The sequence below is a fragment of the Chamaea fasciata genome, unplaced genomic scaffold (assembly GCF_029207755.1).
Source record: "Chamaea fasciata isolate MVZ Bird 193981 ecotype frontalis unplaced genomic scaffold, bChaFas1.0.hap1 SCAF_8, whole genome shotgun sequence".
Lineage (NCBI taxonomy): Eukaryota > Metazoa > Chordata > Aves > Passeriformes > Sylviidae > Chamaea > Chamaea fasciata.
In genome coordinates this window covers 675,675-686,770 of record NW_027094093.1, presented here as the reverse complement: position 1 = coordinate 686,770, position 11,096 = coordinate 675,675, and the positions used below count along the sequence as shown (strand labels likewise).

General features: G+C 55.8%; 1 protein-coding gene, 1 long non-coding RNA gene and 2 other non-coding genes across 4 annotated transcripts; 2 read left to right on the top strand and 2 right to left on the bottom strand.

The window, feature by feature from the left end:
• Positions 1–164: 164 nt before the first annotated feature.
• On the bottom strand, positions 165–2,385 carry LOC136292926 (uncharacterized). The gene is made up of 4 exons (XR_010722000.1): positions 2,267–2,385; positions 1,811–1,846; positions 1,311–1,567; positions 165–463 (listed from the first exon to the last, which is right to left on the bottom strand). It is a non-coding gene; the product is annotated as an uncharacterized lncRNA (long non-coding RNA).
• A 900-nt stretch (positions 2,386–3,285) lies between these two features.
• On the bottom strand, positions 3,286–9,230 carry FTCD (formimidoyltransferase cyclodeaminase). The gene is made up of 14 exons (XM_066189216.1): positions 9,102–9,230; positions 8,152–8,335; positions 7,670–7,798; positions 7,469–7,557; positions 7,072–7,251; positions 6,846–6,983; positions 6,421–6,552; positions 5,700–5,761; positions 4,891–5,020; positions 4,619–4,780; positions 4,193–4,236; positions 3,975–4,113; positions 3,601–3,696; positions 3,286–3,433 (listed from the first exon to the last, which is right to left on the bottom strand). Exons 1-14 carry the CDS (start codon positions 9,153–9,155, stop codon positions 3,347–3,349), a joined length of 1,626 nt encoding a protein of 541 aa, XP_066045313.1. The 5' UTR covers positions 9,156–9,230; the 3' UTR covers positions 3,286–3,346.
• A 562-nt stretch (positions 9,231–9,792) lies between these two features.
• On the top strand, positions 9,793–9,864 carry TRNAP-AGG (transfer RNA proline (anticodon AGG)). Its single transcript has one exon. It is a non-coding gene; the product is annotated as a tRNA-Pro (tRNA).
• Positions 9,865–10,781: 917 nt separating this feature from the next.
• Positions 10,782–10,853, top strand: TRNAA-UGC (transfer RNA alanine (anticodon UGC)). The gene has a single exon. It is a non-coding gene; the product is annotated as a tRNA-Ala (tRNA).
• Positions 10,854–11,096: the final 243 nt, after the last annotated feature.

Below are 11,096 nucleotides of genomic sequence, written 5' to 3'. Positions count from 1 at the left end.
GTTATTACCCTGGCATGGAGGATGGCAGCGCACATGATTACAGCATCCCCCAGCCACTCGCTCTGCTATACATGGGAAAGCTCACACAAAATGTCAGGAGTTTTATGGGATCCATGTTAGCAGCCAGCATCATTGCCTGGGGAAAAAAACACACGGACACCAGCTGATTGGAAAACAGCACGTGATAACTTTCAGCAGGATCTCCCAAAAGACAGAGGGTGGAAATGTTGTCCATTGACTTGGAGATTCTGGGTCAAAGGATTTACAAGCTGCACACAAGAAAAATCACTCAGCAGGCAAAAGACTGCTCCAAGGGGAAGGGGGAGGGAGGGGATCAACATGCAGACGGTTCCCATGAGGAGTTTGGCCTCATGCTTTGCTGATCACAGCGGAGCAGGTGGGACATGCCAGATGTTCAGTCAGAGTCAGAGCTGCTGCTTGAGCTGCTTGAGCCACCAGAGGGCTGGGGAAGAAAAAAAAAAACAAACAACTTTAGGACAGCAGGAAAACTGAGCGGTCTTGAGAGGGGTTAGTGACCCTGTGATGACTGCCCTATATTGTGGGAGGGCTGAAGGTTTTTTATGATTTTTTTACAAGGCTCTTAAGGTCAATAAAGGAAATTCCAGAAAGGTCTTCCTCTCTGCCAGCAAGGACGTTGATCACAGCAGATCACTTCCAGAGCTGTTTCCCAGTGAGAGGAGCTGCTGGTATGATTTGTTTGGGAAATGCTCCCACCCCCAATGTTAGAAGTGGGTCCTTGTTTAGCAGTTCCTCATTCAGACCTGCTCAGGATGGTGCCCATCCCTGGAATGGTATTTTCTGCAGAATCTTCTCCAAGCATAGGGAATTGCTTCTCCTTTTTTTTTTTTTTGTGAGGTTTTGTTTTTGTTTTTGTTTTTGTTTTTTTTGTGAGGTTTTTTTTTGTTTTTAAGGGGGAACCAAACTTCCTCTTCTGCAAGACACTGAGTGAATGTCCATTACGGAGGCAAGACTTGCACTCAGGTGAGCAGGACAAAGTCCTGGGATTTAATACACTGCACGGTGCCATGTCACCCCTTTAAATGGCTTCAAGGAATTTCATGGACTACTTTTCAAATTATTCACGTAATATGACTCATTCTTGCCTATTTATTTAACCTAACAAGTTTCCACATCTAAAAAAAGCCACTGAAGTTTGGGCAGTTTGCTCCAGCCACTCCAGGGTAGGAGAGGCGAGTCCCAGCTGCTCAGGTTGGATGCTGCGGTATGGGGAGGGGGTCCAAAGGACTGCAGCAGAATTAGGGAAGGGTTTACTGCTGTCCCACTCTTACCTTGCCTTCATGGTGCTTGCAGTGCTTCTTCTTATGGTGCTTCTTATGGTGCTCCTTATGGTGCTCCTTATGGTGCTCCTTATGGTGCTCCTTATGGTGCTCCTGGTGCCCGTGGGGATGATGCCCCGGTGGGGGGTGCCCGTGAGGGTGCTGGCCAGGTGGAGCAGGCTGTGGGGGGCAGACTGCCACACCTGTGCCAGGACCACGGTATCCTGGAGGGGCGGGAGGGCACACTGCAAGGTGTGGATGTGGTGGGCCTAGGAAGAAGAGAGGGCTGTTAGTGGGCAGAGACAGGCTCTCCCCAGAGAGGACAGGGAGCTGGTGTAGCCTTCCACCCAAAGGGCCCACCCCGGTCTATCTCTTCCTCACAAAGGACACCCCACACCCCTTTGGGATGCAGGTAAACCCCCCAGATGTCTGTGGCCATGGCATAGAGCTCCCCTCTAAGCCCTGATGGCTGTGTGGTACCCGCAGCCCTGCCTGGCCCCACAGCCTCTCACCTTGGTTGGGGTCACACATCCTCAGTGGTCTCCAAGCTGAAAGGGAAGGACAGGCACCATCAGTCACCTCCTGCCATGGGACATCGCCAGACTAGCAGCTGGGACCTGCCTCCTCTGTCCCACATGTCTGTCCCCAGCACAGGGACCATGCTTGCTTCCCTAGGAGTGTCATGCACCCCCAGACTCCAGCCGCTGTCCTGTCCCTTCGGCTGTCCCCCAGAGCGACTGTCCCCTCCTCCATGCACCCCCAAGGCCCAGGTATGTGGTTTCCATTGTTAATAGAAATAAACCCACACTGGCCCAGCCTAGGTGCCGAGCTGGAGTCCTCGTGGGCCACAAAGGACTGGGGACACATGGGTGTGTGCAGTGCCAGCCATGGGGACAGTGCTCCCTGACCCACGGGTGTCCATGTTCCCATTGCCCCCGTGCTCCCCTGCTGCTCTGCACTCATCAAACCTGCGGAAAAGTTCCCAGAAGAGGAAATGCCGGCAGCACTCGGGATCCCCGTCCTCGGCACGGCTCTCCCGGCTGTCGGGCACCCCTTAAATAGTGGGGCCCTGCCTCGGTGAGCAGAGGTGCGGCGGGCAAGGGTGACACCGGAGCGATGACCACGTGCCGTCACCATGGGCACGCACGAAACGTCAACACGCCGCTCCCAGCCGGCACAAAGGTCCCACAGGGATAACAAACACAGGCGATGGAGGGCGGTGATTCTAGCTCCCGGCGCCAAGGGATGGATGGATGGATGGAGTGAGTCAGTTAACCCTGCCATGAACCCTGGCTCGGTGCTCCCCGCCCAGGCACAGTGCCCAGGAACAGGGGTGACGTTCCCACAGACGAGGCTGTGGGACAGCGGGGTGCAGGGGCCAGACACTGTTCAGGGTGCTGCCGCCGTGTGCGGGTGGAGGGCACAGTATCTGCTGTCACACCCGGTCAACAGGGACAGGAGGCAGGGCTGGATGTCCTGATTTTCAGGTTTTCCTCTTGGAGGATCTGTGAGGAGGGTGCAGGGTTTCTCCCATCTCAACCCACCCCATCTCCCTCCTAACACCCCTGATGGTGATTTGGCAGTGCTCCCTTCCCAGACAATTCAACAGGCTGGAAGTGTCACACGTAGCCTGAAAAGACACCTGGCAGAAAGGGACTGTGCCAGGTCTTGCCCCAGATCTTGGGTAGGAGGGTGTTTCATGGGGGTTTCTGGACACAGGGACTGTGCCAGGTCAGGAGGTGCCCATGCACAGGGATCTCCTTGCAGGCAGTGCCACAGGGATCCTGCCATCCCTTCTATTGGGATCACTGTGGTCCCAGGAATTGCCAACCCAGTCTGCCCCAGGGATGGGAGGATGGAGCCTGGGGTCCAAGCCCCAGACAGCAAAAATCCCCCTTTTTCAGGGAAAAGCCAGGGGATATGATGCTGGATGTGCCTGAGCAGAGCAGCTCTCCAGTGGTGGATATAAACAGAGTCTAGGCAGGGAAAAGAGTATTTCCCAGATGTATTTGCCACTGCAGAACCCCCAGAGCATTCCCGAGCCCTTCTCAGGCCACCCGCTTGTCCAACAGTGCCAGAACGACCGCCGAGCCTTGCTTCGCCTCTTCCAGCAGCCCGGAGACCTTCTGTGACATCTGTGTGGGGACAAGATGCGTCATTCGCCACTCGACGGGCCAGAAGAGCCGTGGGCCGAGCACCGCACGCGTCCCGCTGGCGGCCCAGGAGCACCAGGGGTCCTGAGGCGCCACCACCTCTGCCCCCCCCGCCGTACTGCCAGGGGCGCCCGCGCGGCCTCGCTCACCGCAAGCTTGAACTTCTCATCCGTGATGTCCTTGAGGTTGATCATGACATTGAAGTAAGCCCCGAACACCGCCGCTTCCAGCATTTTGGCTCCCACCTGAGAAAAGTCGGGCTTGCGAGAAGCTCTTCTGGTGAACCAGTCCCACCATACAGCGCTGAAGCAGGTCAGACCCTTACGCTGCAGGACTCCCACCCTGCACCACCCGCCAGCATGCAGCACTTTCCAGTCTATTGGTATTCTCAGGAAATGGGTGCCAAAGAATTGCTGGGTGGAAACCACTGGCCAGTTTTAAAAGCACAGTTGGAGATACGCATCCTGGAGGTCAGGACATGAGGGAACACCTTGCAAGGCATGTGTATGAGCTGGGGCCATACCTGGATGTCAGATTTGCAGGCCAGGTTGCAGTGCCGTGCCAGCTCCTTTAGAGCAGGCCAGAGCCCGCTCACCTTCTCTGCCAGGCCATAGGGCACCCCCACGGCCGTCTTCAGCCCCTGCTGCATGGCAGCTGTGCGCCTGGGAGGGGGGACAGCACTGGGGTGAGTGCTGGGTGGCTGTTCCCCTCAGTGACCCAGCCCCTAGCAGCCCAGCTCACCTCTCCCACTCCTCAGGGGTGTTCTTGGGCAGCTTCATGGCTTCCTGCAGGCAAAGAAAAGCAGGTTTGCTGCTGTCACCCAGACCATGCCTTGCATCGGGGGTAGGGGCAGACCCCATAGCTCCCACGCTCTTGCAAACCTCCCTTATGTGACAATGTCCTTTCCCCTGGCCCTGGCTTTAGCATCCCTGGAAGTGTTCAAAAAGCAAGCAGACGTGGCACTTTGCCATATGGTTTAGTGGGCACGGGTATACTCAGTAGAAGGTTGGACTTGATAATCTTGGAGGTCTTTTCCAACCTTAATGATTCTATGATTCTAAGATCAGAGCCCTGCTCCTAAGGAATCCAGAGTGCAGCGATCCCAGCCCTCCTCCCAGCGGAAAAGCCCCCCTGTTTCCCTGCAGGATGCCTCTGGTGGGACCTCACCATGTAGCTGCTGAAGGCACGGGAGTCAGCATCCACCATTGCCACCAGCTCCTCCATGGCCTGGTGGAAAGGGGGGATCAGCTTCCTCATGATGGGGTCCAGGTCCTCAAACTGTCGCTTCCCGTAGCTCATCAGCCCCACCATGCTGCCCAGCGCTGCTCCCTGCCAGGGTAAATCCTCCAGTAGGACATAGTGCCCACTGCTACCACCATGCCAGCTCCCCTTGGCACAGCCAGGACTCCCAGGCCTCCGTCTCAGCGTGGGGCACTTACCAGGGCTCCTGCAGCTGCAGACACGGAGCCTCCTCCAGGCGCTGCTGACCTCGCTCCCACTGCTCGCACAAAGGCACCCAGTGGCCTGGCCACCAGCCCCCCGTCCACCTCTCCTGCCTCCACCAAGTACCTGCAGCACAGGTTATTTAGAGGCCTCCATGTGCAGGGACACCACCACCACCCAGACCCTTCTCACCCAACACTGCCCTCTCCAGCATCGACCCCGTGAATGAGTAGGGGACTAATCCAAAAAAACCCAGCCTGAGGGTCAGTGTAAGGACTGGGAACCCCATGGGGACAGCTGGGAAACACAGGTGGTTGTGGGGTTTCTCTGCATTAGGCAGGTTGAGCTGATGCAAACAGCTTTTAGTAGGACAGAAACACCCCTGCAGCCATGGCCTGGGAGGGGTGACAAGGACTTCACCTTGTGAGTGGATTTCCCTTCCTTTCCCCTTATACAGACTCATGTTGCACACCGGCTGCTGCACCATGTGAATCAGAGACAGTGAAATTTTGCATGAGGATAGGGTAAGGAATTTTAACATTCAAATCTGGCCACAAAACCTGCTCCCGCTGCCTGCTGAAACAACCTGAAGTTCCCCCACTCCACATTCACATCCATTAAATGCATTTGGGAGCAAAGACCACCCTGTTCCTGCACAACACCGAGCAGAGATGTCCCCAGGCTGTGTAGAGGAGCTGGGAGCAGCCACTCCCCAAACAAGCTGAGTGCAGGATGCAGACAGCAGGATCCCCCATTCCAGGCAGGAGTGGGCACCATGACAAGAAGTAGGATGTGGGTCCCTTACTCGATGATGCGCTCCCGGGCGTGAAATGGAGACAGGGAGTCCAGACCCAGTCGACTGACAACCTGCAAGGAGCAGCACCGCTGAGTCAGCCCTGTCACATAAGTCCTGCTGTATCCTCATTCCCCACTGCTAATTAACCATGGGTGAGTCAGCACTGGAACTGGGCCACCGCCCAGAGAGAGGACAGCTGGCACCACCAGCCCATCCCATCCCATCCCAGACTCTGGGGCAGTGTTCAGTCACCTCCAAATGACTGGGAACTGTACTGATAAATCATTAGCTTGCTCTTATCTAGCACGTTCCCCACAGGCTGGAAAAGTCCCTCCCTCCTGCAGTGGAACAACAGAGCCTGTCTCCTCCTTTTCAGCTTACTCCCTGTCCTTGGGCAGCCTCCCATAATGCCACACACTGTCCTTGAGCTCTGGGGACATCTTCTTCCCCTCCTGGCCTCCGTGCAGGCAAGACAAGTAGCTGCTACCCACACTCAGTCCTCATGGGTTGTGGATCCTGCTCCCTGTGCATCTCGGCATCCTAAGCACAATAAAGTAACTTGTCCCACTTGTTGTCCCCCCGCAAAATCCACCCTGGAGAAAAGTGTCACGCCTGGGGCCTGAGTAGTCCCAAATCTCTGCTCAATACCACTTTGGGAGGCTGGTGGGGGGTGGGATGTGTCTCTCTCATGATCCTACCCTTGTGCTGGTAGCAGGAGAAGCCACATTACCAGCCTGATCTTCTGTTCCTCCTCCAGGATGAAGAGTTTTTCCTTCTTGATGTAAAACTCGGCTGTGTCCAGCATGGCCTTCTTGGGAATGAGCCCCACCAGCTGAGACCCCACCACAGGGAGATTCAATTCCTGCAAAGGACATCAGAAATGTGATTTTCCCCAGAGCCCTGCTGCCATTACTACCCCAGCCTGGTGGTGGTTCATCCCTTCCCAAGCCATGGGAAGCTCACAGAAAAGCTTTCAACAGAGGAGCTGGGGGCTTGCAGCAAGTTGCTGAATTTCTGGGGGTTTTGTGCTATTCAGCACTTTGGCTGAGCTAAGCAAGAGAGAAACCAGAACCTGACCTGAGGGTGGGGAAGAAAACGTGGTGGGAGACATCCTCTGGGAAGCCCCCTTGGGAACAAGCATCCCAGGCCACCCACCCGTGCATCTCGGCAGATCTCCTCATAGACAGTGTGGAGCGGCGTGGTCTCAAAGTCCAGCAGGTTTGTCGAAACCTGGGCCATGTTCTCCTCCTCCAAATACCAGCCAATGCCCTGCACCTTCTTCAAGCGCCCAGGCTGCCAACAACTGCCACATTCAGGGTACAGTCCAGGAGGTGTGGGGAGAGGCAGGCATGCCCCTGCCGTGCCCATGCTCCTGGGGTACCTGGTCGGGGCCACGGCCCTGCTCGCGGATGTTGAGGGCAATGCGGTGAGCCAGCTCCTTGGTGCACAGCAGGTTGATGTTGTACGCAATAAGGAAGGTCCGGGCACCCGTCACTGTGGCCCCCCACCGAGGGACAAAAGTTGAGGGCCCAAAATCAGGAGACCACTCTGGTTTTGCAAGCTGGGGAGGAGGGAGGAGAGCTTGTGGGCTGGCACCGCCAAGGAGCACATGCCACTCTCCTAAGGAGGGCATCTCCCTCCCCAGCTGGAATCTGCCATGACCACCTGTGTCACCAGCTCCTCTTGGTGCAAACGGACTACACCAGCCCCCAGCATGCTCCCTGAAGCCAGGGAAGTACAGGTTAGGTCTGCCCAGCCTGTGCCACCACCAGGCTCACCTTCTCAGGGAGCGCCTCATACTCCCCAGCACGGATGGAGGGCAAGGCTTTCCTGCTCTCATCCCGTGCCGCCTCTCCATACAGGTAAACTGCAAGACACGGCCAGGAGTGAGCACCGCCAGACAGGGGCTGGGACTTTCTCCAACAGCTGGAATCATGCAGGGTGGGATGAAATGTGGAGAAGTTCCTGACCCCACTCACCAGGCACGCTCAGCTCTGCTGCCAAGCGCTGCCCGAAGATGTGGGCGCAGGTGACACACTCCTCCATGCTGACGTTCCTCACTGGCACAAAGGGGCAGACATCCAAGGCTCCCATCCGAGGGTGCTCACCTGGTGGTGGGGGCGATATAGGAGTGGGAGGTGGGAAGAACAAGCAGATAAGGAGGGAGAACAACCCTTTCCCACACTCTTACAGACTGGACACCATTGCTGTGAGAAAATCGTAGAAACACAGAATAACCCATTTTGAAAGGGACCCACCAGGATCACTGAGTCCAAGCCCTGGCCCTGCACGAGGCGGCCCCAACAATCCCACCAGGTGCCTGCGAGCATTGCAAACACTTCTTAAACTCTCTCAGGCCTGGGGCTGTGACCACAGTCTCTGTTCCAGTGCCATGCTTGGTCCCAGCATCATGGCAGCCTTCTCTGTGCCAGAACAGTCTCTGGGCCTGCCCCAAGCTCACCCGAGTGTCGGCTCATGTCAATGAGCTGCCCAGCCACCCGGGCCGCGCTCAGTGCCCCTTCCACCACGGCCTCAGGGGACCCCACAAAGGTGTAGACAGTGCGGTTGGTGGAGGAGCCAGCATCCACGTCCAGCAGCACACATCCTGGTGTCCGGGAGATGGCCTGTGCCACCGCATCGATCACCTGCCGGACAGTGGACAGGAGCAAGGCAGCTGAGATGGCTGGGATTGCACAACAAAGCCATGGCTTTTCAAGAGAGGAGACATCTCAGCTCTCCCCCTTCCCACTGTGGGGGGGGGGGGGGGGTGGGGTGGAGGACGATCCCGTGATCATTGGGGATGCAGCCCTGCTCAAGCATGCCACTCCCACCCAGGGGGTTTGGGGCACCCCTGGGTCCCCAAACTTGCCATGGTGGGGGAGAGACACCTGGCTGCTGCTGCACGTCACAGAGCACAAATTGCTGTTCCTGAGGATACATCCACCTGCCAGCTTCCCAACACATTTGGCTCTGAAAAGCCTCTTTGCTGGAGGAGGCTGTGTTTTTACAGCCATGCTGGGTTTGCTAAACTCTCCTGCCACCAGCAGAGCCAAAGTTCAGTTGAAGGCTGATGCCTAGGATGGACTCCATTAACCTGGACAGCGTCTTCTGGCACAACAACTTCAAGCAATATTTCTGTGCAGGGGTACCCCAGACCAACCCCAGACATGGTGCTACAGCCACCCGCAGGCAATGGTGGAGGAGGTCTGAGACCCAGCTTCTCACTGAGGTGCCATAAGGGAGCTGAGGCTACCTTTAGGCATTTTGGTACTAGCCAGGCAATGAAAGGTGCATGGCACTTACAAAGGAAGCATGGCAGAGTCTAGCACTGGGTACTGTCCCTCAGGGGGAAACCTGTCTGTCAGCACCCCAGTGCCACCCACCCCTCAGCCCTTCCATGCACTCCCTCACCTCTTTGTTATTCCCCTCTGAGAAGTTGGGGACGCATTCCACCAGCTTGGCCATGGGTCCCAGGGTCTGCTTGCACCCCTCAGACCCCAGCTCAGCTCTTCGCACCCTGGGGGTTTCCTGCCCTTTCCCGTCCCACTGTGGAGCAAAAGCCTTTCAGCAGCTGACCTGTGGCCTCTTTCCCAAGCTGGAGTTTTTCATTAACTGAATCGATCTGTGGCCAGGGGACAGAAAGGGGCTTGGATAAACACCATGGTAATGGCCCTGCTGTGCTTGGAACAGCTTTGGGCACAAGGGCTCTGTGGGGTCAGATGGCAGCACTCACCAGCACCAATTAATGGATGAAGGAAAAAATCCACTGCACTCAGCAAGATTGCTGTGATTACCACACGGAACAGCCAAGTCACTGCAACACGACCACCACTCCTAGTGGGGAAGACAGCTCTTTGCAGGACCTTCACCATGAATAATACCAGGGATACCGGGTAACACCCAACGCTGTGCGCAGGATTCGAAACTGCGCAGGGAATCCCTATTGGATCTCTTCACCCCTCAGCCATCACAGCCCCGGGCCCCATAGCGAGGGGGTCACCCTTGCGCCGGGCTGGACCGAGCCACGTTTTTCTGGGAAGGGGGGAAAAGTGTCCGGGATATCCTGGGAGAGAACGAGGTTGCAGGATAACATGGGCACTCTGGCTCGTTGGTCTAGGGGTATGATTCTCGCTTAGGGTGCGAGAGGTCCCGGGTTCAAATCCCGGACGAGCCCTGCTTTTTTCACACCCACTGCTCTCCACCGACACAGCTCACCACGCCGCAAACATGCCCCCGCATTCCCGCTTGCCACCTCCGCCCCGGCCGGCACTGCAGCCGGCCCACACAGCTCTGGCACACCTACCTTCTGTCCTTTACATGACCTCTGGGCCTGGAAAAATCACCTCCCTGCTCTGCCATAGTTATTACCTGTTATAAATGTACATTTTATAGTGGGCTTTTCACATAACTATTATAATTGTACTGTATTATGTTTTTATCAATAAGAATTTAGAAGGGTAATGAATGTACATTTTTTGATCATACCAGAGGGGTAAGACTGGTTTTTTTTTTTTTGTAACGCTTAAGCCACCAAGCCCGAAGTTATGGGAAGGGGGTCATCTTGTGACCCTTTTAAGAAAAAAACCTGTTAATTTTCTGTTTTCTTATCCAACTGAAAAGAACCAGAAAACCTCAAAAGAAAATTTATACCCATGTTACCAGACTACGTGGAGACACCCACAAAATAAATCTACTAGATAAGATTATCGGGGATAGTTAAAACAGATCAAAAAAGAATGTTTGATTACCATCTATTGAATATTCAACATGGCACTCCTTAAAGATAGAAGTACTAAAAGGGTGAAGGGGGCGATGGGCAGACCTGGTGCCAAGTCCCCCCTCGGCCGAGAAGCTTGGTTTATTCTGTCTCCTACTTTGTCTAATTTTTTTTTTTAATTTCCATTAAACTTATAAAATTCTAAAAGAGAGTGGAAATTGTTTTTCACATTGCCCCTCTTCCAAACCCGTCACGAGCCCAGTGACACCTGAGGGACCCCCAGTGCCTGAATTCCCTTTCCCCAGCTTGGGAGGCAGGGGAAGGCAGCAAGACACACGGAGGAAGGAGAAGGCCAGGGCAGAGGCTGTTGTCAGGGGGATGTAGCTCAGCGGGAGAGCGCTTGCTTTGCATGCAAGAGGCCCTGGGATCAACCCCCAGCATCTCCATGTTCTTTTGCCTCTCCAGATCCCATCTGATGCACACGGGGCCACCAGAGACCTCCCAGATCCGCCCTCAAAATATCGCTGGGGCTGCCTGTGGGTACGCCTGACCTAGGGTTGCCTCCTGGCACCCCAAGGCAGGCAGCGAGGAAACGCCCGCAGAGATTTCCCTCCCCACCCAGGTGCTGTAGAGAGTGCAGACACGCAGTGTCCCTTCCCCACGGGGTGCCTTGGGGGGACCAGCCGGGT

Coding starts and splice junctions, on each gene's coding strand:
- FTCD (XM_066189216.1), bottom strand. CDS start 9,155: ATGGCCAAGCTGGTGGAATGCGTCCCCAACTTCTCAGAGGGGAATAAC. Junction 7,558..7,669: donor AGCAGAGCTGAGCGTGCCTG/GTGAGTGGGGTC, acceptor CGTGTCTTGCAG/TTTACCTGTATGGAGAGGCG. Junction 4,781..4,890: donor CTGCAGCTGCAGGAGCCCTG/GTAAGTGCCCCA, acceptor TTACCCTGGCAG/GGAGCAGCGCTGGGCAGCAT.